This window comes from Peromyscus leucopus, chromosome 2 (genome assembly GCF_004664715.2).
Source record: "Peromyscus leucopus breed LL Stock chromosome 2, UCI_PerLeu_2.1, whole genome shotgun sequence".
NCBI classification, from domain to species: domain Eukaryota; kingdom Metazoa; phylum Chordata; class Mammalia; order Rodentia; family Cricetidae; genus Peromyscus; species Peromyscus leucopus.
The window spans coordinates 46854327-46881306 of NC_051064.1; the positions used below are offsets into that span (position 1 = coordinate 46854327).

The 26980-nt window shown below is 38.5% G+C and overlaps 1 protein-coding gene across 1 annotated transcript; it reads right to left on the minus strand.

Moving 5' to 3' along the window:
• Positions 1-827: 827 nt before the first annotated feature.
• On the minus strand, positions 828-26037 carry Slc35a1 (solute carrier family 35 member A1). The gene is given in 9 exon segments (XM_028872774.2): positions 828-1848; positions 4924-4986; positions 4989-5057; positions 5495-5671; positions 7708-7774; positions 11466-11618; positions 11915-12074; positions 21535-21712; positions 25852-26037. Coding segments are annotated over 9 exon segments (1008 nt in total). The 5' UTR covers positions 25868-26037; the 3' UTR covers positions 828-1723.
• Positions 26038-26980: the final 943 nt, after the last annotated feature.

A 26980-nucleotide genomic window follows, 5' to 3' on the forward strand; every position in this document is an offset into this window, starting at 1 on the left:
ATGCAAGAGTCAGAGACACCCCACTCCTACTGTTAGGAATCCCCCAAGAACACCAAAGCCATAACATGTGCAGAGGACCTCGGTCAGACCCCTACAGGCTCTATCATGGCTCACTGAATCAGCTGGGACTCGTGGGAGCTTGTAGAAATGATTCTTACAACTGAGATTACCTCCTGTTTTCATCAAATAATGGTGAAGGGTGGTTCCCATTTTTATTTTAATTATAGCTAGTTTCAAGAACAAATACATTTATTTACAAATATATTTGTAAGTAAAGTAAGTATCCCCTGTATTTGTAAAGGCAGCATCTCTGGCAGCAGAGTGGACAACGACTCCAGTGAGAACTTACCTCGGGCTTACCTTTAGCAGGAATGTAATAGTAACAAACTGAAGTCAGGGACATAGGCATGGAAATAGCAAGCATTACAGTGCACTGAATTCAGAGTTTTATGTCAAGTGTGAGCCAGTATTAAGGCATAATTTGAGATGGAGTTTTGGCTTCCATGTATCTGCATACAGACAAGGTAATTTGTCTGATTCGATTCAATAATATGAGTTTAATTTAGGTAACAGTAAGTACGTGTTATGTCTTGAATAAAATTATACAGGAACTAAGCCTTCGAAAATACAGTTCTTTGAAAAGACTTAATGCTTTGTAATCCTTCCCAGAAATTCTTTTTTTGCTCAAGGCTTGTAAGAATTAGATTATGGCTATTATTTGCAAACAAAACCCTATTTGTTAAAATTTCATACACAGAAAAAAGCCATGTTGATGTTTTTGCATTATCATAGTGATCACAACCATAAAACAAGTTACTACACGAAAGTGATATAAATAAATTTATTGCTGGATTTCCCCATTAACATTATAGAAATAGTTTTAAATCACTGAAAGTTCACAAATTGAGAGCCCAACAGGTAACCATACTTTATAAAAAAGAAAGTATAAAAGTGACTTAGAAAATTTTCAGAAAAGTGTATCAGCTAACAACAGCAAAGAAATATGAACCAGACAGTGAATGGCACAGATACAGCACTGAAATTCTCAGTCATCACCCAGACAGCAGTCAGCGTCCGAGCTAGGAAACAGACTCTGTGTTTGAGTTACACACTGAGTTTCGTTCCCAACTGTCCTATCTTAGTCATTCTTCACTCTGATAAGAGAAGCTAGAGTTTCACTGCTCCAGGGACAAAGTACTATCTATGAACTGGACAAGGAAGGCTTACCCTCCTCTCCTGGTACCTGAACAAGAGAACAGCGTGTACAGAAATGGCTTTGGCACTTTAACCTTCAGATACTGTCTTAAACCTTGTTGACTGAATGTTGTAGTTTCACCTGACATCCTGACCCTGTATTGTCACCTCTGTGCTCTGTACGTGAGACATATGCACGCACGCACACGTATGTACGTTCTGATACCATGTCAACTCCATGCTCTGTGTACACGATATACGTACGTACGTACACACACACACACACACACACACACACACACACACACACGCAAACACACTCTCTGGTAAGTCCTTCATTCTGAAATAATACAGCTTGACACCAAATGCACTCAAATCTGTTTAGCATTTCACTCATTCAGTTTTCTTCTTGATTCCTATGTCACACAGTTGATTTGTTGATATTGTTTAAGCTACCATCTGGGGTTGACTTAAGGCTCTAATTTATTATCCACAGTTTAGTCATTAAAGGAATATCTTAAGACGCAAATCACACACCAATGATTCTTTCTTTTGAAGTTGCTTCTTGTTGAATGGATGTAGTGTCTTGTCTGGGTAACCCATAGAGATATATGGAAACACATACAAGAAGAGCTCCTACTGCAAAGTTAAGTGCTGAAAAGAGAGAAAAAAACAAGTAACTGTTTTTTCTTTAAACTATAAAAAATGAATTTTAAAAAGCATTTTTGTGGGCCGGGCGTGGTGGCGCACGCCTTTAATCCCAGCACTCGGGAGGCAGAGGCAGGCGGATCTTTGTGAGTTCGAGGCCAGCCTGGGCTACCAAGTGAGCTCCAGGAAAGGCGCAAAGCTACACAGAGAAACCCTGTCTCGAAAAAACCAAAAAAAAAAAAAAAAAAAAAAAAAAAAAAAAGCATTTTTGTGTATGTGTGTACATGTTCATGTGTGTTGGGTTCATGTGTATACACACAGCCCTGAGCATCATCCTTAGGATGATCCATCTCATTTTAGGCAGGGTATCTTATTTCCTTGGAGCCCAACAATTAGGTTAGACTGGATAGCCAGCAAACCCTCCCTGGTGCTAGGACTGTAAGCACTTTCTTAGTGAGCCATCTCCCCATCCTAAAATCTTCTTAACTGTACATTGCACCACCAGGTCAAATGCCTGTTGTTTTATGAGAAGTTGTCTATTCTAAGCAAAAAATAAATTGGAGGAAACAGATAAATATCAAAGGAGTGATAACACACTTTTGAAAAACATAGTAAGCCTCCTGTCTTAGACTGTTCCAACAAAAGGACAGTAGCTTCCCTATAAGGCACATGATGAAAAGAAATGAGGAAATGTAATATAAATAGAAAAAGGAAATGCAGTGTGATATGGATTACTTACGATCCCAGAAAGCTTTGTGTAAAAGACAGTTACACAAAATCCAGTGATTGAACCACTGAAAAGTTCTGGATAGGGGATAAGGTGATTATTAGGTTTCCTGCTACCCTTGCTGCTTTTTCAAGTTACTCCTGAAAATTAGGATATATAAAACTTGTATGAGGACTAAAGTGTCTGTTGCACAAGCCTGAGAACCTGAATCCCCAGCACGAATACAAACACTGGCACATCTGCAGCCTCAGCGCCACGGGAGGAGTGTGGAGCAGAGACAGACTGACCCTTGGAGCTCTCTGGTCAGCTAGTCTAGCCAAGTCCGTGAGTGGGCCTGTCTCCAAAGTAAGGAGAGCGACTGACCAAGACATCCAGCATTGACCTACATGGACCCACACACCAAAGAGAAAATAATAATAATAATAATAATAAAAACCTTCTAAAAACTTCACATGCAGGCATTATATAAATAAATGCTAATGTCAAAACTGTATACCTGACTTAAAACTGAACCATATTCTATACATATTAACTGTATTACACACTGGCCCAGTATTAATAGCTTTAAAAATTGGATGTAGTAGCTTGGCATGGGGGTACATGCCTGCAATCCCAAGACAGGAGGTGCAGGAGTTCAAGGTTACTAGCTCTGTAGTGAGTCTGAGGCCAGTCTCAGCTACATGAGATAGCCCCCACCCCTAAAAGGAATATGAAGAAATAGCACCAAGCTTCAGTTTTAGTTCACGTACAGTAAAAGACCAGCTTTGAATTCAAGGGGCAAGCCAGTTTCGAGCTTAAGATCTCAATAGTTAGCTGAAAGACTCCTGAGACAGAAACATTTTATATTGTTACCAAGTTTTTCTCAGGAGCAAAGGCATAGGATTATGTTGAATATAAGGATGGATCAGAACTACAATTAAAAGTTTACCCAAACCAGGTGAAAGGGGCATCTAAAATGCTATGGTAGGACTTGTACACATCCTTGTTATTTGCTAGACTGTTGTAAACAAATCACCTGACAAACCCAGGAGACCAGTAACACTATTCACACTTGACAGAGAAGTGTAAGACATGGTGATATAATTTCCCCAAGGCTGCTGCCAGTCGTTACAATAGGCAAGATTTGAATCATACTATAAAATGGTTTTCTGCAACACTGATAATGCTTCTATTTGTATTTGTAAGAGAAGTTCTAAAATGAAATGTAATACAGGACAGTTTTGCCCCTTTTACTTAATGTAGACATTTAACAAATTTTCAAATTTAACAAACATTTAACAAATAGTATAATAATTGGTCAATAAAGAAAATAATTACTACATAGCTTAAAAGAAACCTGACACATCAAGACATTATTGCTACTTAAGTAATTCAAAAGCTGGAAATGACAGCTAGGGAAAACAACACTAGAGGGATTAGCAAAGCGTCACGATTCCACTGGCAACTAGTGCACACCTATGTTCAGAACAGGAAGACACAGAGGAAATGAAGGAGGCTTCAAAAGGCCTACATATGTTAACTCCACTGCTAAAAGGAGGCAGTGCCTTAAGTGCTTGTTTCTGTTTCCCTGAGAATTTGATCATACCAGCGTGGTTCCTGAGGAGCCATGGGAATTGGTTCTAGTACTTCCCTCAGATTCTAAAATCTTCATGTCCCATATTTAAAAACAGCATAGCATTTACATATAACCTACATGTACATACCTTCCCCTACAAGTCATTCATAGGCTACTTAAAATATCTACTATAATGTAAATACTATAATTATTTATAATCTTTTTGTTTGGTTTGGTTGGTTTTTTGTTGTGGTTGTTTCTTGAGACAGGGTTTCTCTGTGTGATAGCCCTGGCTATCCTGGATCTCACTCTGTAGACCATGCTGGTCTTGAACACACAAAGATCCACCTGCCTCTGCCTCCCAAGTGCTAGGATTAAAGGCGTGCGCCACCATGCTTGGAAATTATTTTTACTCTTAAGGGATTATGACAAGAAGCATATTCATATTCAAACAGTTTTCTCCCTAATATTTTCTAACATGATTAAATCTATAGATGCAGAAGCCAGTTATAGAGGATTAAATGTACAACCTGACTCACCCAAGACATTATGTATCTAATACTTAAGGAACAAGGCCTTCAGTGCTAAATAGCTTTGTTAGTAACAGTGGCCCTCTCAACATCCATCACCTGGAAGCAGCACTCTTCACACTTAGCTCTATGACACTGAGGTGCTGCTCTAATCACCTTCACACAGCTGCAATCCAGAACACACTGTAACACAATTAGGATTACTTTCTTAAGAACTGAAGCAGGCTCATTCACTCATGTTAACAATGTCATATAAACGATTGACATACTTATCTGTAATCCAAACAGTATCACTGAAGCAATAGTAGAGAGAACAATGGCTGCTGCTGCGAGAAGCCTTTCATGATGTTGTCTGTGTACTTGACCACAACAGAGGTGTAGAGTCCTCCAACACTAGCAAGGACTTGTGATAGAGAACAAAATAAAATCTTAACACTGAATAACTAAAACATTCCACAGTGTTGAGACCCTTTCATTCCTAGAGATAACACACTCATTTCCTAGGATAAGGAGAAGAGTTTTCTCCAGAAGCAGTCATCAGAGAGGCTGTACTTAAGCTGAGTAGGGCTCCTGTACAACACTTTTCAGATGCATAAGACTCTACTCCACCACTACATCACACACAGTTATAACTAACACCAGATTCTTTTCATTGTGAGGGTGAAATTTCTTTGGGATAGCAAGTCAATAAGAACAAAATTACATATTCTGAACTGGTATTCATCACTATATCAGGAATAATTCCAAAATGTTGTAAGTGCCTAGGACAGACATCTAACTTAAGAATTACAATAAAAAGCAAGAACAATCTACTCAGACCTTTTATTCCTGGATACTTACAGATGACAAACCAGACATAATACGTGTAACCATAGAAAAATCCTTTTTGTTGAATTTCAGCTCCGTCCGACAAGTAGGTACCAACTAACGTCACAACGATCCCTGACAGATACATTTGAATGTTTCTCACCCAAAGGGAAGTGTCTGAACTCTTCAAAACTTTTTCAAAATAAACTCCTAGAGAAAAAAAATGAGCATGGAAATATTAAAGATATTATGAATTAACTAGTAATATTCCATTTATAACAAACCCCAAGTACATGATTTGGGGACAGATATTCTTAATATTAGTTAAATACATGTTTATTATGTAACTTACAGCATGATATATTAAACATTATCAAATTGCTTTTACAAAGCATATAGATTAATGATTAAGAGGAAACTTCATAAGCTACATTTGACAAAAGGCTGTTAGACAATCAAGAACAGTTTTCCCTTTAGACCACCAAAACTCTCTACTCCTTACTGCCAATGAAAGGCTGGCTGTGACCATCTGTAAAGCTACCCCACTAAAGTAAATTATCCTATTCATTCTCCTTTAATATATGTAGGAATGAATGCGCCTTACTGTGCAAAGTAACTATATAATCACCCAGCTGATGTCTTTTCAATGATATAACCAAAATAAAATTAAATACAACTTTCTGAGGAAAGCTGTTCTTTGAAGCAGGTCTACAGACAACATCAGATGCCCTATGAACTGCTAATTAGGTATTAAATTTGTATGTATATGTATTTTTCCCAGGACTGGGTGGGCACAAAAAATGTTTTTTTCTCAGAGAAAAGGGACTAAAATCGCTTTGCCCCTAAAAAGTCAAATACTGTTATTTCAAGTTTCAGGGTCAGATGGATGTGTGTTGAGCAGGGACACTGGAGATTTTATTTAAAGCTGTTTTGTCAGCTAAAGGCTTGGGAGCTGTTGTTTACCAACTAAAGGTATAATTACAAGTAAGATTTTTATATTAATCTTTGAGACAGGATCTCACTATGTGGCCCTGGCTAGCCTGGGACTCAGTATGTGGACCAGGCTGACCTTGAATCTGCCTGCCTCTGCCTCTGGGGTCCTGCTACCATACCTGGCAAAAATAAGATTGATTTTGATGAGACTATGTTGGAAAGAGGCAGCCGATGGCAACAAACATAAAATAGCTGTTAAAATGTCCAACTTAGACTTTATGTCTGGAAAAAGCACTGAACTATTCAGTGAGCTGTTCCTTAAGCACAGGAGAACTATTAAACCCCCTTCTGTTTTCTCAGTTGTAAACCAAAAGGCTGAACTAAATAGGATATTGAATATAAGCATTTAACAGTGCAAAGATGGTACTGAAAATCAAAAGAATATTTTTTTTGGTGATTAAAATTTTGTTCCTAATTTGTTGATTCTTAAGAATAAAAGTTTACCATGTACTATGGTAGTTGAGTATGTTCCTAAATTTAGCTTTTTCTCTTATTTGTAAGCAATATTTTTCTTTCTATGTCCTTCCTGCTTTCCTAGAAACAAACAAAAAAACCAAAACAAAATGTCACTCTTGAAATAGGTAGAAATGAAATATCACTAATTACTAAAAAGCTCTTGAGTTTCATACAAGTTGGAGCTATTTCTGCAATACATTTCATTCTTACATTAAGATTCATATATTTCTTTTCTTAATTAATTAGAGGAATAATTGTCCCTAATATGACTCCATACTTTCCTGTTTTCTTGATGTTTTTGGCTGTTCTTCTTTGATATTATGTTTGCTAAGGTACACTTCACCCACCTCCTCTTTCTATTCCATAGCTCCTAGTCTGTTGAAGCAAAGGAAGAACTTGAGATTATAGATACAAGACACTCTACGCTGGTATACAGCAGCAAAGACAAGCTTGAAAATAGTGAAACTTTGGGGAAATGGAAAGTACTTTGTTGTGACCTTCCTGAAGGTTAATTTCCTTCATTGTTGGAGGCTTTCCATTAACTTTTAGTTCTTGACTAAACTAAGACAGTCAAGAATGACCGAAGTATGTTCTTAACTGCAATTTTGAAGTCTGAACCGAGTTCAGTGAAGTCAGATTTACTGGGGGAAACAGCTGACACAAAACACAGTAAGAAAGAAGTTAAAGCCTGAGTGGAAATAAAATTGTTAGGATAAACCAAGGAAATGAGATCCAGTTTTTATAGTTCAGAGTTAAAGAAAGAAAGAAAAGAGTTATAACATGATAAAACAACTTACCTGCAAATCCAGAGCACAATACAGCAATAGCTATCGCACCAAAGCCTAAAAATGGATTCTGCTCTACCTGCAATTATAAGTTTTTAAAAGTTAGTTACTCCTTGTTTGGTTTGGTTTGGTTTTTGGTTTTTCAAGACAGGGTTTCTCCGTGTAGCTTTGCGTCTTTCCTGGAATTCGCTTTGTAGACCAGGCTGGCCTCAAACTCACAGAGATCCGCCTGCCTCTGCCTCCTGAGTGCTGGGATTAAAGGCGTGTGCCACCACCGCCCGGCAAGAGTTAATTACTCTTAGTAATAACTACAACTGAATTAATCCAACGGTCCAAACAGATGACCTCAAATATACATGTTGCCAGGCCTAGTCATACATTCCTTTAATTCCAGCACATAGGAGGCAAAGGCAGGTGGATCTCTAGGAGTTCCAGGCCAGCCAGGGGTATATATTAAGACCATTAAGACCTTGTATAAAAAATAAAAAAAAAAAGATAAAAAGAAAAGAAAGAAAAATGCCTACATTATGCTTCTACTAAAAGTACATTTCATATCAGACATAATAATAATAAAGAATAAACAAAATGAAAAAGTCAATTTTCAAATTAACCAAAGCATTTAAGTTGAAAGCATTTCTTTCAAATCACACACACAGAGTATGTACAATATAACATGTACACCTCAATTTCCAAGTACTTGAACATAGTTTTATATAGTTGACCTGCTTATTTTAACTTCTGCTTCTACCCTGAACCAAGGTATCAGTCCTGAAAATGGTACCGTTCAACTTACTCCCTTATCACCTTTTAGATTAAGTACTCACTTTTGAGACTACACACTTTACTGAATTTTTATCAAATACCTACACAGTTCTATGTACCAGAATCGTTGCTCTGTACTGAGCAGATAAGAAAGTGACAACACACACCTTAGAATGGCCCTTAAGCAGCTTCATGAAGAAGGGAGATTGACAGGTGTATATAACAATAAAACAGAGTTAAATATATGTATATATATATACCATATATATATAATAGATGTATATATATGGTACCTGAACCTACTGTTTCTGCTCTTGTTTTCTTTCTTCCCTAAACTAACTCTCAGGAGCTTCGTTTGTCATCCTAAGAAATGAATAATTCTCAGTACTATCACTGGAATCAGAAGAGTATTGAGATACAGTACTGTACTGTAATAAGGAGGTGATACTTTGTTCAAAAGCAAAAAGCCTAATGTCAGCAGTGCCTGAGACTGAGACATAAAGCGTAACATAAAATATCTGGTCATCACTGAAAATTGAGAACATTTCACTCCTGAGACACTTTAAGTGCAAAAGAAATTTAAACTTGGAAAGCCAGGCCTAAGAGTCCCAGCTTCAAACAGTGTTTAAGATCTTGGAATACACTTAATCTAATTCTTAACCCATTGTTACAAGGTAGTGAGGGATGAATGTGTGCAAAAACTCCTGTCCACATGGCAGATATTCCACAAAAGACAACTTTCTCATCTGACAGGATGAGTTTAAATGCAAATACTGGTTTAGTATAAACTAGCTACACTAGAAATGCAAAACAAGTTGTACTTATATAACATCAATCATATATAGCCAATTAAAAAGGTAAGTGCTGTGGATTATACTCATTGTTAATAAAAGGCTGATTGGCTGATAGCTGGGCAGGAAGAGATTGAGCAAGAGAGCCAGACTAGGAGAATTCTGGGAAGAGGAAGGGCGGAGTCAGAGAGTTGCTGGCAAAATGCAGAGGAGCAGAATGAGAATGCTGTACTGAGAAATGGTACCAAGCTACATGGCTAAACAGATAAGAATTATGGGTTAGTTTAAATGTAAGAGTTAGCTGAGCTATCAACCAAGCATTTCTAAATAATATTAAGCCTCAGTGTGTTTATTTGAGAGTAATGGGACAGGAAAACTGTTTACAGATAATCTCCCCCAAAACTGATCATAGTGCTGACTTAGCAGATCACTTTTAAAAACAAAGGAGTAATGTCAAGCTGTGTCTAATACTATTCAGGTAGTGTCTAGAAATAGAATCACATTTTAGGTTATACTGTGGAACAATGACAGAACAATACATCTGGAAGTAGAATACCAGGCAGGGTTGAGCCAGGGCTCAGGAAGCTCTCTAGAAACCAGACCACAGAAATAAATGAGTTTAAATTGGGAAGAGAGGACACCTAAAGAGTAGGGATGTGACATTACCATCAAACATTCACAAGTTCATCCTATGAATTAGTATTTTCATTGTAAGCTCCTCAACAGTCGGTGTTGAAACCTTTACATAAAGGGCTATTTCTGCACTATTTTCGTTTGTTTTTTTTTTTTCTTTGTTTGTTTGTTTGTTTTTTTTCGAGACAGGGTTTCTCTGTGTAGCTTTGCGCCTTTCCTGGAACTCACTTGGTAGCCCAGGCTGGCCTCGAACTCACAAAGATCCGCCTGCCTCTGCCTCCTGAGTGCTGGGATTAAAGGCATGCGCCACCACCGCCCGGCCTCTGCACTATTTTCATATCAATGTCAGAACACTCCTCCACTGTCCTCCCTATCAGTGACAGTGGGCACACTGCCACTGCCAGAGACTGAGTTAAGGAGAATGAAAACTGGATGGAGAAAACCTTACTCAGCATTTAAAAAAAAAAACAAAAACAGCTTAAAACACTCTAGGAATTCTGATGACATGAAGAAGCCTGCACAATTTCGTCACAGGTTAGCTATACACTATGTTTGGACTTAACTTTTGTGGAGGTTTAAATGAGAATTCCTTGATAGGCTCCAATGTTGGACTACCTAGTCCTCTGTCGCTGACGATGTCTGGGCAGATTTAGAAGATGTGGCCTTGCTGTAGGAAGTATGCCACTAGGAATAGGCCTTAAGGCTTCAACGCCATGTGTCATTCCTAGTTTGCTCTTTGTGTTTGTGGTTCAAGTTGTAAGTCCTTCAGCTTCTGCTCCAGCCATACTGCCCGCCACTGTTGCCACCATTCCACCATCATGGACTCTAATGCTCTGGACCTGTAAGCCCAAATAAACTCTTTCTTCTATTGGTTGCCTTGGCCATGATGTTTTATCACAGCAATAGAAAGGTTACTAATACAGTGTACTGTTATTCATTAAAAACAACAAAAAAGCATATACTGAAGGATTTCTTCTATCACTAATATTTTTAACAATTTCCTCTTGAAACAAAAAGCCAATCATATTAGCTACTTTTCTATTGCTGTGATAAAACGTCATGACCAAGGCAACCAATAGAAGAGTGGGTTTCCTTTGGGCTTACGCAGTTTCAGAAGGATAAGAGTCCATAATCATCACAGTGGGGAAGGCAGCAGGTAGGCATAGCAGCAGAACAGCTGAGAGAGTTCACATCTTAAACCGTAAGCACCAACCACTGCAGAGGAGTTGCATTGGCAACGGTACATGGCTCTTAAAACCTCAAAGCATGCTCCCAGTAGCACACTTCTTCCTCCAGTAAAACCACAGCTCCTAAGCCTCCCTAAACAGCATCACCAGCTGAGGACCAAGTAGTCAAGGGCATGGTCTCCGGGGGGATCTCATTTAAACTACAACACCATAACAAATATTATGATCCTCAAAAACTGTATGCTAAGGAGGAAAGCCCACCTATAAAGCCAAGTGCGCTTTAAATCCAAAGTAATACTACACTCTACATTCACCAAGTGACTGGACGGCGTGAACAAAACAGGTGCTGTGAGAGAGGAGTTTCCTTTTACCTATGGCATATTATTTTGTTTCTTACCACGACTTTTGTAGCTTGGGCTGGTTTCCACTGTACAAGTGTGACCCCAACACATAGCATAAAAACTGAAATCCACTGCAGTCTGCTGAGTTTTCGATTTAACATGAAAACGGTACAGAAAGCGGTACAGGGAATCTTCAGTTGATAGGTCACCTAGAAACAGTAATAAATTCATCTAATGTTAGTCTTTTACAGAAATATCTCCTATCACTAAGAGAATTAAGAAAATACTTGTGAATGTAGTAAAGAGTCGATAAAAAAATCTCCATTAAAAAACAATTCAACAACCTCAAATCCCAGTTTTCTTTTTGAGGCAAGGTCTCAATATATAGCCATGGCCGGCCTCACACTCAGAGATCTAGAGTGCTAGGATTAACGGTATGCACCACCATGTCCCACAGAACTTTTTTTTTTCAGTTCAGAGCACTTATATCATTAACTCTGCTTACCTGGTATACTGCTGCATCCAGATGACTAAGAGCTAGGAAAGCCATGTTGTTCTGGACAGCATACACCAATGATGGCACACTTAACTTCACCAGTTCCATGGGGCTCCCCAAGATGTTTTCACTTAAAGATGTCTTAAATCTACCCAAGCTTCCAGTTTCTCTTTGAAAACAAAAAGAGGGATGAAAGAGTGGTGAAGTAGAAAATTAAACACCCTTTCCCCACCCAATGGTAGGTATTGAAGCCAGCGTCTTATGCATGCTAAGCACATGATCCATCACTGAGATACATCATAGGGTCTTATTCTGTGGCTGACCTTGAATTTAGGATCCTCCTGTCTTCAACTCCCCAATGCTGGGATTACAGGCCTACACCATCATGTCTGTAGCAGTCTTTTAATGAGACTCCACACACATTAGTTAAGTTCCTGATGTAATTTAAAGAGTGTACCCTTAAGAATTTTGTCCAACTAACTTTAGATTTATTAATAGAAATAGACCTATAATTCATTCCCATTTTTAGAAACTTAAATTTCTACTTAGAAAAAAGTAACAATAAAGTAGAATTATCACCAAAATCCTCCGGTCAAAGTTCCAAGAGTTTTTGAGTACATTAAGTAAAAGATATGAGGAGACAGAATTAATCCTCTGCCACTTCACCTCTGTTGCATCAAGTACACCTCAATGTCTTTGTAACTGATCAGACTGCACAGCCATATTTTTAAAGAGTCTTTCAAATTATCCATTGAAATGCAAATAAGAGAAGGCTACAGTGGCTATACAACTTGGATTTGAAAGCAAGTGATTCTTATTATTTATACATTTACTCAGTGCTGATGAATTAGAATAGGTAATAAATCTAATATAAACACTCTCAAAATATGTCAAATGTGTATAATTCTGTAGGAAATCTGAAGAACTAATTAATCTCAATAAAAAATAAACTATATCTGTAATGTACAAAAAAAAAAGCCTGTAGGTTATATATGGTCTTAACACCACCACCATCACCACCACCACCAAAGACTGGTTAATCTGGCTTATACTTCTCCTACAGAAAGTCACCTCATTTGCTTCCTAAATATAAAAATAAAACAGTATTATATAATAAGCATCAATATTCATTCCTCAAAACATTCTTTATCAAAATTGTCCTAGCTGTAATTGAGAGCACTCTTAAAGGACCATACTCATTTATGATAATCACAATGAGCCTGTGTTTTTTATTAGCATTAGAACTAACACTTGCAAATATTTTCATATTTAAATGCTGCAGGAACAATTACATAAGTTCTGGGGAAGGCGACAAAATTTTGCCCCATTGTATCAAATTGATTATTCCTATGTATTCATTGTAGAACATTCTATCCCTTAAGAAAATGTTCTACTTAAAACAGGAAATTTTGTCTAGACCATAGAAATGCAGTTACAGATCTATTTCCAAGTTCAAGAGTCTCCACACTACAATGTTATATGCTGAAAAGTTCTGTGCACTGTCTGGGTTGGGAGCTACAAACACTAAGAGGAAAAAAGTAGCCAAAATACACACATATATAATTTTCCAAGCTATCTGGACACTGAACTTTAAACAAATTTCTTTTGTGAGGGAATGGGATGACCCTGGGCCTTCTTTACACATTCTAGGCAAGCGCTCTACCATTGATCTACATCCCCAAGTCCTTAGAGGCTTCCTAATACATGTCTAAGATGTATTATATACTTGACTAACATTTTTTTAACATTTATAAAGAAAATATTTAATTGTGGTGGCTCAATTACAGTTTCAGAGGTTCAGTCTATTATCATGATGACAGGGAGCATGAAGGCATGCAGGCAGATGTGGTGCTGTAGTAGCTGAGAGCTCTACATCTTGCAAGCAACAGGAAGTCAAACTGACAGTCACACTATGGGAAGCTTGAGCAAAAGAGTTGACTAACATCTTAATCAGAATATAAAGAGCAATATTTCAGTTATTTTCTTCTCCATTATAAACAAATTCAAGTGTGATGGTTAGCTTTAACTGTCAATTTGACACAATCTAGAATCACTTTGGAAGGGGTCTCAATGAGAGATTTTTTTTTTTTTTGGATTAATTTGCCTGTGGGCTTGTCTGTGGAGAATTACCTTGATTTCAGTGTTGGTTAAGCTAGGAAGTCCTACCTACCGTAGGTATCATGATTCCCTCAGAAGGGGACTGTCATCTGTGTTAAGAGTAAAGAAAATGAGCTGAGCACTAGCATGCATGTGTATTCCCTGTTCTCTTCTGAGTGTAGACACAATGTGATCAGCTGCTTCTAGCGCTGCCACTGTGACTTCTCTGCCAGGAGGATTGTAACCTGTAATTGTGAGCTTAATAAACCCCTTGTCTTTTTTATTTGTTAGGCATTTTTGTCCCAGCAACAGGAAAAGAAACTAAGACACCAAGGAACTCTGTGAAAAGATGATGTATTGAAACATAAATAGTTTAGCAGTTTTTCATAATTACCACTCATCAGCATCATATGACAGCACAGATATAATTCTTACATGTATAGGATCTACCATGTATAAACTATTACTTTTAGTGTTCTTTTAAAATGCTGACTTGTATACTACCACATCTTCAGAATGGCTCCCTGGAGAAACTACTGAGCAATATTGTTTGTACACCACCATCAGCCTCCCACTTTCTCCTAGATCTGTTTTGCTCCAATAGAAGGTTCTTGATGATGATCCTTCAGTGTACAGCATAACAGTTATTATCCTTTTCTAATCCCCATTTGCCATCAATTCTTAGAGATAAGAGGCTAAGTCAATGCTATCAGTGACATTTTTTCAGATATCTACAGAACAGAATTGGTCAGCCTAAACTACTTCTAGGACACCCTTGACTACAGAATGAAACCTTGCCTCAAACACAAAAAGAAAAACAAGAAAATTCATGATGAAACCAATTCTTTCTTTCTGAGCCAAAGTAGGCCTCATCTAACAAGAACGATCAGAAACAGTAAAATCCTTGACTGAGTTACCAAGGCACTGTGCAGATGGAACACAGAAGTTACCTGTGATCTTAAGAAATTTCAGCTTTGTTTATAAACTTCTTATCTGCAAAGTTTAGTATACTGAAAATTAAGACATATTATATGAGGAAATACCCATTATGTGAGGTATATGATTTTTATTTCCTCCCCTAAGTCTCTGAACATATTACAGCATGGGACTAAGAGGTAGAGAAAATGTCCCCCCAGCAGGAGAAATAAATAAGGCTGGAAAATCTACGACTTAAATATTTGCCAGATTTTACAGTATTACATATAATACCATAAAACAGTAAAAGACTCCTCTGTGATCTTATAGATAAGTACCTTAAAGATGTATGGTGTATTTGTTTTAACTACTGGAAGACATCCAAAGTTTAAGGACATTAACATTTACACATCCTGCTAGGGCCATGCCTTCTGTGGACTGAGGAAGAGCAAACAATAAAAAGCCAATTCTCTTCTAAGGCACTATGTACATTTCTTCACCTCCGTTTCTTTACCAATGGCAGATTTAAATTGCACCATCAGTGTTAATGGGTTTCAGAAGGATTAGTAGTGCATATAGCTAATAAGCGACTTTCCTACGAAACTACTAAATCAGTTTCATGAGCAAACAAAAATATCTTTAAAAGATGTGCTTTATATTTTGGAGTATAGTTAAATATTGGGAACTCCAATTATCAAAACAAATTGCCTTGTCAATATAGAGAGCTTTTGTACTATCACTACTGATCTGTCCCTCTTCCCCCAAAGCACAATTTACTGATTTACTTTTTAATTTTAAAGTGATCAAAGGTAAAGTGACTTCAGTGGTAAAGTACTCGGCTAGCATGTGTAAAACTCAGGGTTCAATCCTAGCACCTCAAAGAATTACAACAGAAACAAAAAAGTGATTTGATAAAATCACACAGGCACACAACAGTCTATGTACAAAGATAATCACTGTGTCTTATTATGTAAGAGAAAACTGGAAATAAACCAAATGTCCATGAATAATACTAGCATTTACATACATCCAAACAGTGGGCTACAATGAACTTTGGAGACAGATTTCTATGTACTGACATGAAGAATTTATGTATGAAAAATGATAATAAAACATTTGAGTACAAAAACTTAAGTAAAGCAGAGCACATCAGTGTATTCAATACTCAGTGCCCAGCAGTTTCTTGCATGTAACTAAAATTCACTAATTAGACTGCATAAGCTTTGTCAAAGTACCCATCCATATATTCTTCCACACACCCCTTTTTCTTCTTGAGTTCTAATTTCTGGTTAAAGTAAATATAATTTCATATTCCAAAGACTCTGAAAAACTATGAGTAAAATCAGTAAGAATGGAGGAATCATAAACGAAGTAAAAACAGAAATCATTACTTCAAACGTATAAGAAAATTCAGAGGAAAAGAGGATGCAACCACTGGCTAGAGTACACATGATTCATTACAGGTTCTAACACTTAAAGCAAAAAAGAACTGCATACACATTACTGAACGTCAGTAACTTTGGAATTAGAAAATCTTTTTAAAGCCAGGAGGTGGTGGCACATGCCTTTAATCCCAGCAGAGGCAGGTGGATCTCCATGAGTTTGAAGCCAGCCTGGTCTACAGAGCAGGACAGGACAGCCAGGGCAGTTACACAGAGAAACACTGTCTCTGTTTAATTTTTTTTTTACCACTTTTACTTGTGTGTGCATATGCATGTTTTTCCATGCCACAGTGCTCATGTGTGAATCAGTTCATCCTTCCAGCATGTGGGCCCAAGGATCAAATTTGGGTCATCAGACTTGGCAGCAAGCACCTTTACCATCTGCTGAGACATCTTTACAGCCCAGAAATTCTTACCTATTACATATTCCAGGATTAAGCAAATTAGTAAATATTTGAGGATAACATAAACTAAGCTCATCAACACTGTAGAAGGAAACAAATGAATAATGGGAAGATGTGAAAACCTGGTGGTGCTGAACATAACCCTTATTCTGCAGAGAAACGGACCTGTACAAGTATGTCTGCACAGGCATATACTTCCTAGTTCTGTTTGCTCAACAAGCCTAGAGCAGTGGTTCTCAACTTCCTAACGCTGCAACCCTTTAATACAGCTCCTCATTTTGTGGTGACTCCAACCATAAAATTATTTTCATTGCTACTTCATTGCTGTAATTTTGCTACTATTATGAACCATACTGTAAATACCTGTGTTTCCAATGGTCTTGGGTGACCCCTGTGAAAGGGTCGTTTGATGCCCCAAAGGGGTCACAACCCACAGGTTGAGAACCACTGGCCTAGAAGAAAGGCTAGTGCAACAACAATGTATAAGTAATACTTACATTCTGGTGTCTAAATACCATTGGAGGGGTTACAGAAGAACAAGGGATTTAAAAAAAAAAAAAAAAAAAAAAAAAAAAAAAACCCTGAAAATTCAGGGTTAGAACAAAAAGTACAAAGTAAGCCACTTGCAGACTGTAATCTATTTAGTGTAGTCAGCTTAGTGCTACATTTTTCACATCTTAATGCTGATTGTTGGTGATGCTACTGTTCAAAATGGCCCCTAAATGCAGTGCTAAAATAAAAAAAAAAAAAACCTACTGTTCTAAGTGTCTGAAGGCTATAATGCAACATGAAGAAAATACATGTAGTAAATAAGCTCCATTCACACAACAGTCATAGTTAACTGTGAGTTCAATGCCAGTTAATCAGTAACATATATTAAATGTGTTAACTCTCATTAACTATAATAAAATCACCTTTTAAAAGTGAGGGTTTATTTTGGATCAAAGTTTAGAGGTTTCAGTTAGCCTCACTGCTCTGGGCTAGGCAGCTCATTACACAGGGAACACAGTACCCAACAACTGTTCACTTTGTGGCCAAGAAGTAAAAGAGAAAAGGAGACCAGGGTCCTGCAGTTACCTTTGAGAGCATACCCCAATGCACTAAAGCCCTCCTACAAGCCACTGCACTAGAACCAAGCTGGAGATGAGGCCTTTAATGGGCCAAATATTAGGCTCTTAGTGTATACTTAAGACCTAAACTATAGCATTAAATAGTGTTTTTAAACTGAAACACAAAATAAGGTTATGTATTGATCCACTCTACAGTACTTCGTCATAAAGAGCAGACAAGGAATGAGCTTTTCCTTCATTGTTTTCTCATTCTAAATAGTTCCAAAATATTTCTAATAGAATTCTTCAACATATTTCCATAATTATCCTGAAAAAATTATTTTCCAATGATAAAATATTGTTTCTACTTTAAACACCAAGAAAAATCATTTCTTTTCATATGTGGAAAATTATTTTAACATTATGGCAATGGATTTTCAAACAAATATAAATTCAAAATATAAGTCAGCTTTGATGTCTTTGTGTTTGAGAAATCATCTCATAAAGCTTCCAAGTAACAAATGTTTTCTGACTTTTATCCATCATAGTAAAGCACTATTATCCAACCTGTGTTTCTTTTTAAGATTCTTTTTTATGTATCGATGTTCTGCCTGTATGATGTCTGTGTATCACGTGTGTGCTTGGTGCCAGAGACCGTAAACTAGAGTTGTACTGACAGTCAAGTTGCCAAGTTGGTGCTAGAATTCAATCAGGGTCCTCTGCAAGAGCAGCCATCTTTCCAGTCCCCCAAGATGACTTTTACTTATGTCTGCGTGCATGTGCGTGTGTGAATGCCACCTGTGAGTGTGTGTGTGCCCACAGATACCAGGAGAAGGCGTCAAATACAGATCAGCTGGAGTTACAGGAGGTTATGAGCTGCCCAACATAGGTGCTGGGAACTGAACTTCGGTCCTAGGGGAAAGCAGTAAGTACACTTAACCTCTGAGACATCTCTCCAGCCCCAGTCCCTCACAACCCATGATGTAGTTTTGGTTTTTGTGCTTTTGTTGTTGTTGTTGTTCTGCTGTCTGTTTGTTGAGGCAGAGTCTCATTATGTAGCCCTAGCTGGCCTGGAACTCTAGATATAGACCAGGCTACTCTGGACACCACAGAGACCCACTTGCTTCTGTCTCCCACATACTGGGAATAAAAGATTATGCCACCATGCCCAGTCCAAATCATGTTTTTTAATGACATCTTTTCTACCTCCGGCCAATTTTTTTAACACTCTTTTTATTTATTCTGTGTGTCATTCACACCATGCATCCCATTCATTTCCTGTCCCTGCATATCCACCCTCTGCCCTTGCAGCGTCCCACTCAATAAAATTTAAGAGAAGGAAAGAAAAAAAGTCAGGGAGAATCTCATCATGGAAGCTGTAGTGTGACACAGTGATTCACGCAGTAAACCCTTTTGTCCATAAATCTTTACTTGCAAGTGTTCATTACAAAGAGTCATTGGTCTGGTTCGAGCCTTTGGTCAATTTTTTTGAAAATTATGTTACATTTATTTATTTATTTTGTGTGTTGTGTGTGTACCCATGCATGCACATGCATGGCACATGTAGAGATCAGAGGACAACGTTAGGGAGGGTCAGCTCTCTTAATCTCGCATGGGTCTCAGAGATCAATCTCAGATTGTTGGCTTAACAGCAAGCATCTTTACACTGGACCACCTCACCAACCATGGCCCAGTGTTTTTAAATTACTAGTTTTCATGTGTATACAAAGAAACGGCAGCACTGAAAGTATCTGGGGAAATCCTAACCTTTTTTTTCAGAACTTGTACCACTAAACATAAATATTTGGGGCCTTAACAAATTTCCAAACAAGTTTTTACAAAACTAACTATACACATAGCAAAAGAGTTGCTGAAGTAATATATATATTATCATTATATATATTATATATAATATACATATATATTATTGCTTGGTATGTCAATCAATACAATATACATTTAAATAAATCATATGGTCTCTGTGGATAAGTTGGCAGAAACCTAGCCCCACTTGCTAAGTTATACCAAATGCTTACTAATCTTTACAGACTGGTTTCTACACTTTGTAACTCTTAAAAAACAAGTAACTAAAATGTAACCTAGGAGGCACAGCAGTCTGTGCCTGCCATTTCAGCACTCAGGAGGCTGCGGCAAAGGACTATGAGCTATAGAAAGGTCAAAGCAAGCCTGGGTTACCTAGTAAGATTCTGTATCAAAGACAAAAATGGTAATAAATACAAAATAGTCAATATTGTGTTCTGTCTACTGGAATCCTGAGTTACAGTTGTTTTCTGTCCCTTTAAGTTGGTAAACCCTATATTTTTCCAAAAAGAAGCTCAGTTGTAAGATTATACTCATTATATGGAGATTGTTCTGGACTTTTATACACAGACCTTTGTCAATGAAATATTGCCTTTTAAAGGTATAGTAAGAACTCCCAGCTGCTATCATCCAGATGAAGAATGCTGTAATAAAAGATAAATTTACAGAAAAATAAACATTCCCCCAAAGGCTTAGGATTTCACTGCACTTGTACATCGGTGCCTCTGCCCATTAGACAGATTTTAAACCCAACTGTTTTAAACCTCTACCATCCACCTCAAGTTATTTTTTTCCTTCACATGATCATTTGAAATCACTTGCTACCGTTTTGTTTTGCTCTGTTTTTATGTCTCTCCCACTAAATCGGTCAAGAAGCAGTGACCACATCTATTTCATCCCTGTACGTCCAGCACCTGGAAACTGTTAAAGTTTTGTGAACTTAGTTTAGAAATGTAATTTGCCTATTTCTACCTAAAAGCCTACACATTCTATTAATTACTGTTTCCCACTCTCACCAACATACATGACACTTAACATGAATTCTCATCTGCCCCACTGATTGAAATAGGTAGATCCTCACCTCATAAATCTCCAAGTCATTTACAATCAGGGTTTTATTTAATTTTTATTTCATTCTCAGCACCTTGCATTATTTTCTCCAGTGAAAGAGATGAAAAAAATTAAACTTCAAAGGAGGCCACAACCACATAAACCTGAGAATGAAATTGGGTTTGTCTTACTTGGAATTATATTGTTAACCTCCCTTTTACTGAACCTTCAGCTAAAATGATTCTTCTATGGTATTATTGATTCAAAGCACAGTGTTGTCACATGTCAGTAGTATAACCTTGAGGTACTTCATATGCTATATTAATAAAACATCAATATGTCAAATGTTTAAAAATTAAATGAAATTATTGAAAAGAACCTAGCACAGTGCCTGGCACTAAACACAGGAAACACCCATAAAATGTTTGTGATTATCATTCTATTCCTCTAAAACAGATCAAAAAATTTTCCATAAAGGTCAAATAGAATATTTAGTTCATAGATTTCATTACAACAAAAAACAAAACAGTCTGTATTTGGGCCATAAATCACAATTTGCAACTCCTGAGAGTTCTTCAGTTTGTTTTAAAGGGCTGTTGTAGGCACTGCAAGATAGGTAGAACTGTTCCTGGCCTCCATCCCCCAGACACCAGTACATACCTATTGTGATATACATACAAAACTGTATCCCCTACTGTCCCTATACTACTGTCACCTAAACATAATGAATAACATGATTCATCTGCCCCACTGATTGAAATAGGCAGATCTAACACATAAAGATGTGACCTGAATTGTATCTTAACTTGGAGAAAAAAATAATTTAACACTCTAGAAGTATTTTTACTTACTTAGCTAAAAGTCCAACACTTATCAGTAACTTTATAACTTCTGTGACACACACGGCTGTGGTTGAAAAGTAGAGCTCTTTACTTGTTGTCCTTGTGTATCTTAAAGCTACGGTGTAAGCTGCAGCCACCAGAGTCATCACTGCCAAGCAGAACAGCTTGAAGAACAAACTGACATTTTCTGGAAAATATGTGCAATAAAAATATTATTTAGTGTGTGTGAATATATATGTATGTATATAATGCTAACCAACTAGTTCATAATGCTTTCCAATTTCTAGCACCAAATATTTTTTAAATGACATCTAAAATTTAATTTCCAATCACATAAACAAATACTGCTGACTTTAAAGCTCCATACAAATTAGGCACAGATACTGTTTAGTGCCCCCAACTGTAAAATTATGTGACATACCAACAACCTCAGTTTAAGTTTGTTATAAAATATGTAATTATCTTTATGATTACAAACCTGTGAAAACAAGCATCAAAGCAATGGCAAGACATTCTGAATCTCTAGACAGTGGAAAACACTGCTGCGCCTGTCATCCCAAGGACAACAGGGCCGAGCTGGCCGTGTGGCTGGATGGATATTCTCGCCTTCCTTCCTCACCACCTGAAGGGCACTGCTCCTAACACTCTCACTTTCCAGGTGGAAGAGGGTCACTCCTCATCACAGGTATAAAACACAGCTAAGCTCCCCTGCTAGAACCTGTAAACATGCTCTTGGAGACAGCAGAAGGCAAGCACATGGAATAACTGCATGACAGAAGTGCAACTGAAGATCACCGCAGTGGTGTGTGTATACAATCCCAGCACCCAGGAGCTTGAGGCACCAGGACCATACTCATGACCCTGTACCTCCTGGGGGCTGGGGAGCAAGAAATGTTTCCAGTAGAAAAGTACTGCTCTAGAACAATCTAATGCATAAAGATGTGGCTTTATAACCAGCCTGGACTATATCCTATGACCCTGTCTCTCTCTCTCTCTCTCTCTCTCTCTCTCTCTCTCTCTCTCTCTCTCTCTCTCTCTCTCTCTCTCACACACACACACACACACACACACACTCATCTCTCTCTCTCTCTCTCTCTCACACACACACACACACACACACATGTGAGATTTATATAGAACTAACTCAAAATCAAGAACAAATTATATCTAACCTCTGGTTTCACTCCATTACCTGAAAGTAATTTGGTTAGCACAGAGAGTACTTAGAAAAACCTCTATAAAACTTGAAATATGGGATACAGCAGCCAAAAAATCACTCAGGTGCCAAAGACAGTCACACACCTTTGGTAAATTTACAGTCACTGAGGAATCCAGTACCCTCCCCCACCCCATGCTTCCTGATCCTGATATCACCCAAGACTCGAACTATTTCTGCTTTCTTTTCATGACAAAATTTAGGGTATCATGTTAAGATTTATATGGGAAAACCAATTCCCACAATTGACTTTTATTAGTTATAAATGAAGCTAATCATTGTCACTGAGATCTACTAATGAGAACGGAATGACTTGGAGGTATTGTTTACTTGGTATTCCTAGTGTTCTGTCATCACATCAATTGCAAGTGTCCACCTGGGAACACTGCTCTTAGCTCACGAGTCACACATAAATAAGCAGGCTTTGCCAGTCCCAGTGTAAGAATCCTAAGGACATCAAGTGACTTCAGGATGCTATTTTTTAACTGTCATATGTGCTAAACATGCTTTTGCTCCCTCCTTTGGAACTATAATTATAGGTCATTATACCTAATCATAGGTAAATAAAATAAGTGGGGTGTTTTGTTTTGTTTTCCCAAGACGGCTTCTCTATGTAACAGTTCTGACTGGCTGTCCTGGAACTTGCTCTGAAGACCAGGCTGGCCTTGAACTCACAGAGACCCACCAGCCTCTGCCTCCCAAGGGCTGGGATTAAAGGCGTGTGCCACCACCGCCCAGCTTAAAATAGGTGTTTCAAACAGATACTTTAAAATATGGTTATTAAAACTTCAGGAAACAGTGTCTTCAGATAAATATTTCCTCCTTGGTGAATTAAAGAAAAACTTGTAAATTATAGGCAGATTCTTAAAATTATACCAAGGAGGTAATATGAGAAGAAATATGTCTTATAACTATTTATCTTTCCTTTCTAAAATATCCAACAAGCCAGATAAGCAATGCTTATGTAAAGAGAAGTCAAGGAAGCCACTATAGTACTTCCATTGTTCTAAAACTTCCTTATGACAGTTTATGAGTCCAAAAATATGCAGCAATAGCGTTTAATCAGTCAGTACAAGAGAAAGGAAAGTACATATTTTTATGTGATCATGCAGAATGGCTTTATCATTTCAAGGGTATAGAAAAATTTTAAGTCCCATCTCAACACATGAAATTATAATAAATTCAAATTTCAGTGTCCATAAAGGAAGTGTTATTGGAAGAGAGCTATACTCATCTGCCTAAATTATCCTGGCTACATCTGTGCTATAATTTCAGGGTTCAGCAGCTATGACAGCGACTAACAGCTCTCTACAGAAAGACTGCCCCTCCATGTCCTGAATTATCAATATTCTCATAACTGAGGAGTTCAAATTCAAATATAGGTATGATATAGGTTCCTGGTTCCAAAAACAAGATTGTGAATGTTTAAATACTAAACATAGCATTTACTCCAGAAAACATGCTGTTCTATGTTTTCACCCCTAGAGACAGGGCCTGTTTATGTATCTCAGGCTGGCTTGGAACTCGATATGTAGACCAGGCTGGCCTCAAACTCATGGATCTCTGCATGCCTCTGCCTCCTAAGTGCTGGGATTAATAGGCATGAGCCATGATCATAGGTTTTTAAAAACATGCATATGATGTAAATATCTGCCAACATAATCCTTACTAGTCAAAGTAGAAAAGCATAAATTTAGATACTATAAAACATACAGGACTTTGGTATAAAATACCACTTTAGAAGCATATTTCAACTTTTAAAACCAATTCTTTTTTAACCATGACGTTCACGGACATTTCAGTTCCATTAGATCAAAACATTTCTTCTTCATTCCCAATTTTCTAGTATGAAATTTCATTTATTAGGAATTTCAACATTTTTCAGGTAATATAAAAATCCATGGTATGTAAGTAACTTTTAAACTTTGCTAAGAATTCAAATCATGCTAAGCCATTAACTAGAAACCTGGCCTACAACTCACCTAGCACCTGCCTCTTACCAAAAAACCATTAGCTTCCACGGAGTTTGTTTCTGAGTGGGAAATATACCCAAAAGACAGTCTGGAGTTAAACTTGTTTTCCAAATACATTTTATGGGGACTATTATTTGTCATACCTGAAAGCTTGGACATTTCAGTAAGTAGCTGGTAAATAATCTTTGAGACGACTCTAGGGAGGTACAGAAACTCTACTTTGTTAGGCTAAAACGTGCAACACAGCCGAATGTAATAAAGTATGTACTGGCAATAAGTCTAAATCTGTAAACTGTTGACAACTCTCTAGGTATTGATTTGCCTTCTGGAATGCTTAAGTGTCCATCTGTTCCCTTCCGCATGATATCAGAACAGCCTTTTCCCATTCAGCCCTTCTCTGGGTTGCTACAGGACTTCACCTGAAATGGGATAATCCACAAGGGAAGCAGAAACCACCACAGAAAACGTATCTGGCGCCTGATGTTAAATGTTAATTCCCCCACAAGATAAGTAACTTCACGTGCACGCAAAAGGATATTCTTTAAATAACTGTCCAACATTTATTTAGACTGGAAAAGGTGACGAAGAAACAAGTTAGCCATTTGCCAGGTCTGGTGTTTCCGACCGTTAATCGCAACAATTGGGAAGCTGAGGCAGGAAGAGGCTGAGGCAGGAAGACCTCCCGAGTTTGAAGCCAACCTGGGCTACAGAATGAAACCCTGTAACCTTGACCCCTGCTTAAAAAATAAATAAATAAACAAACAAACAAACAAACAAAACCCACCCGCTTTTGACTGTCCTAACCACAGTGTTACAGAAGAAACACTCAGCCCTGGGCCGAGCTGATGTCAAACTGAAAGCAGCAGCAGTCACCACAGGACGGCCAGTGGGCCCGCCACTGAGGGGTGCACGCCACTGAGGGGTGCCCGCCACTGAGGGGTGCACGCCACTGAGGGGTGCACGCCACTGAGGGGTGCACGCCACTGAGGGGTGCACAGCGCTCCCCCTCCAGCCCGGGGCTCGGACCCGGGCCGCGCATCCGCCGAGCTGCGGGTGCAGCCCGGGCCCGCTACCCGCCGCGAGGGCGCGGTCCCCAGGGCCGGCGCCTCCCGCACCGCCCCGGCCGCCCGGCCTCACCTCTCGCCTGAGCCATGGTGCCGCGACAGCCTGCGGCACGAACGCCCCTGCAGCCATAGAGACGCGCCGGCCTAGAAAGCCCTACGCCCCGGCCGCGCCAGGAGGAAGCCGCTAGCTGCGGCGGAAGCCGCGCGCGCTGCGGAGCGACAAGCCGGGGACGCTCGGTCCTCGACCGGGTTCTGAAAGGCGCAGCTTCCGGTCGGCTGAGGAGGCGGAGTCAAGGCGGCCGAGCGTTTCCTGCTGGGAATTGCTGGCCATCCCTGGAGAATTGGGCCTGAAAAGGATTCTGTAAGGCTCTTGGCTGTTCGTTTGTGTGAAAACCGTTAGAGAAGCTCCGGGAACTCGAACTTTTGTACCTTTCGCCTCCATCACAGCCTCCCATTTATGACCTCCTGGATAAATTTAGTATGCATTATCTGCTGCTTGGCAGTTTGGGTCTGTGTCTTCATCATCCTTACTGTCACGGTCTAGCCTGACATGGTAGCATGATCTTAGGACAACGGAAGGGCTCAGAAATACTACATGTATTAACAGGCACTTCAGCCACTATAATGGTTACTGTGATTAGAGGGTGTTACTAGAAAACAATCCCGAGGTGAAATGACTTGTGTTTAAAATATGTGTATTGATGTGGGGTAGGTGCCACATGCCCGTAATCCCAGCATTTGAAAGTCCTAGACAGGAGAAATCTGCGTCCCAGGGTCAGGCTGTGCCACCTAGTGAGACGCTGTATCAAGCACACAGAAAAAGATACTGATTTTAAAAACTACAGAAACAGCATCAGTCCTTACAGTAACAGGGATATGAGATTCCGAGATAGCCAATAACTTCCACCTTTAGTACCATAATTTTTCACGAAAATCCTCTTTGGAGAGTTGTGGGGTACATGTCATAAACCATTCTATAGGTATTGGACATATATATATATATATAAATATAGCTCACCTCTTGACTGGAAAACTTTATTCCTTATCATATATTAATATGATGTAGGTGCCTCCAGACAGACTTTTTTTAAAAGGAGTTAGGACTTGTACGTGCTAGGCAGACAAACTAGAACAAACCTACTACATTTTCAGCCCCCACACTGACTGTAGAGTTTGACATTTCACTTATCTCATTTTTTGGA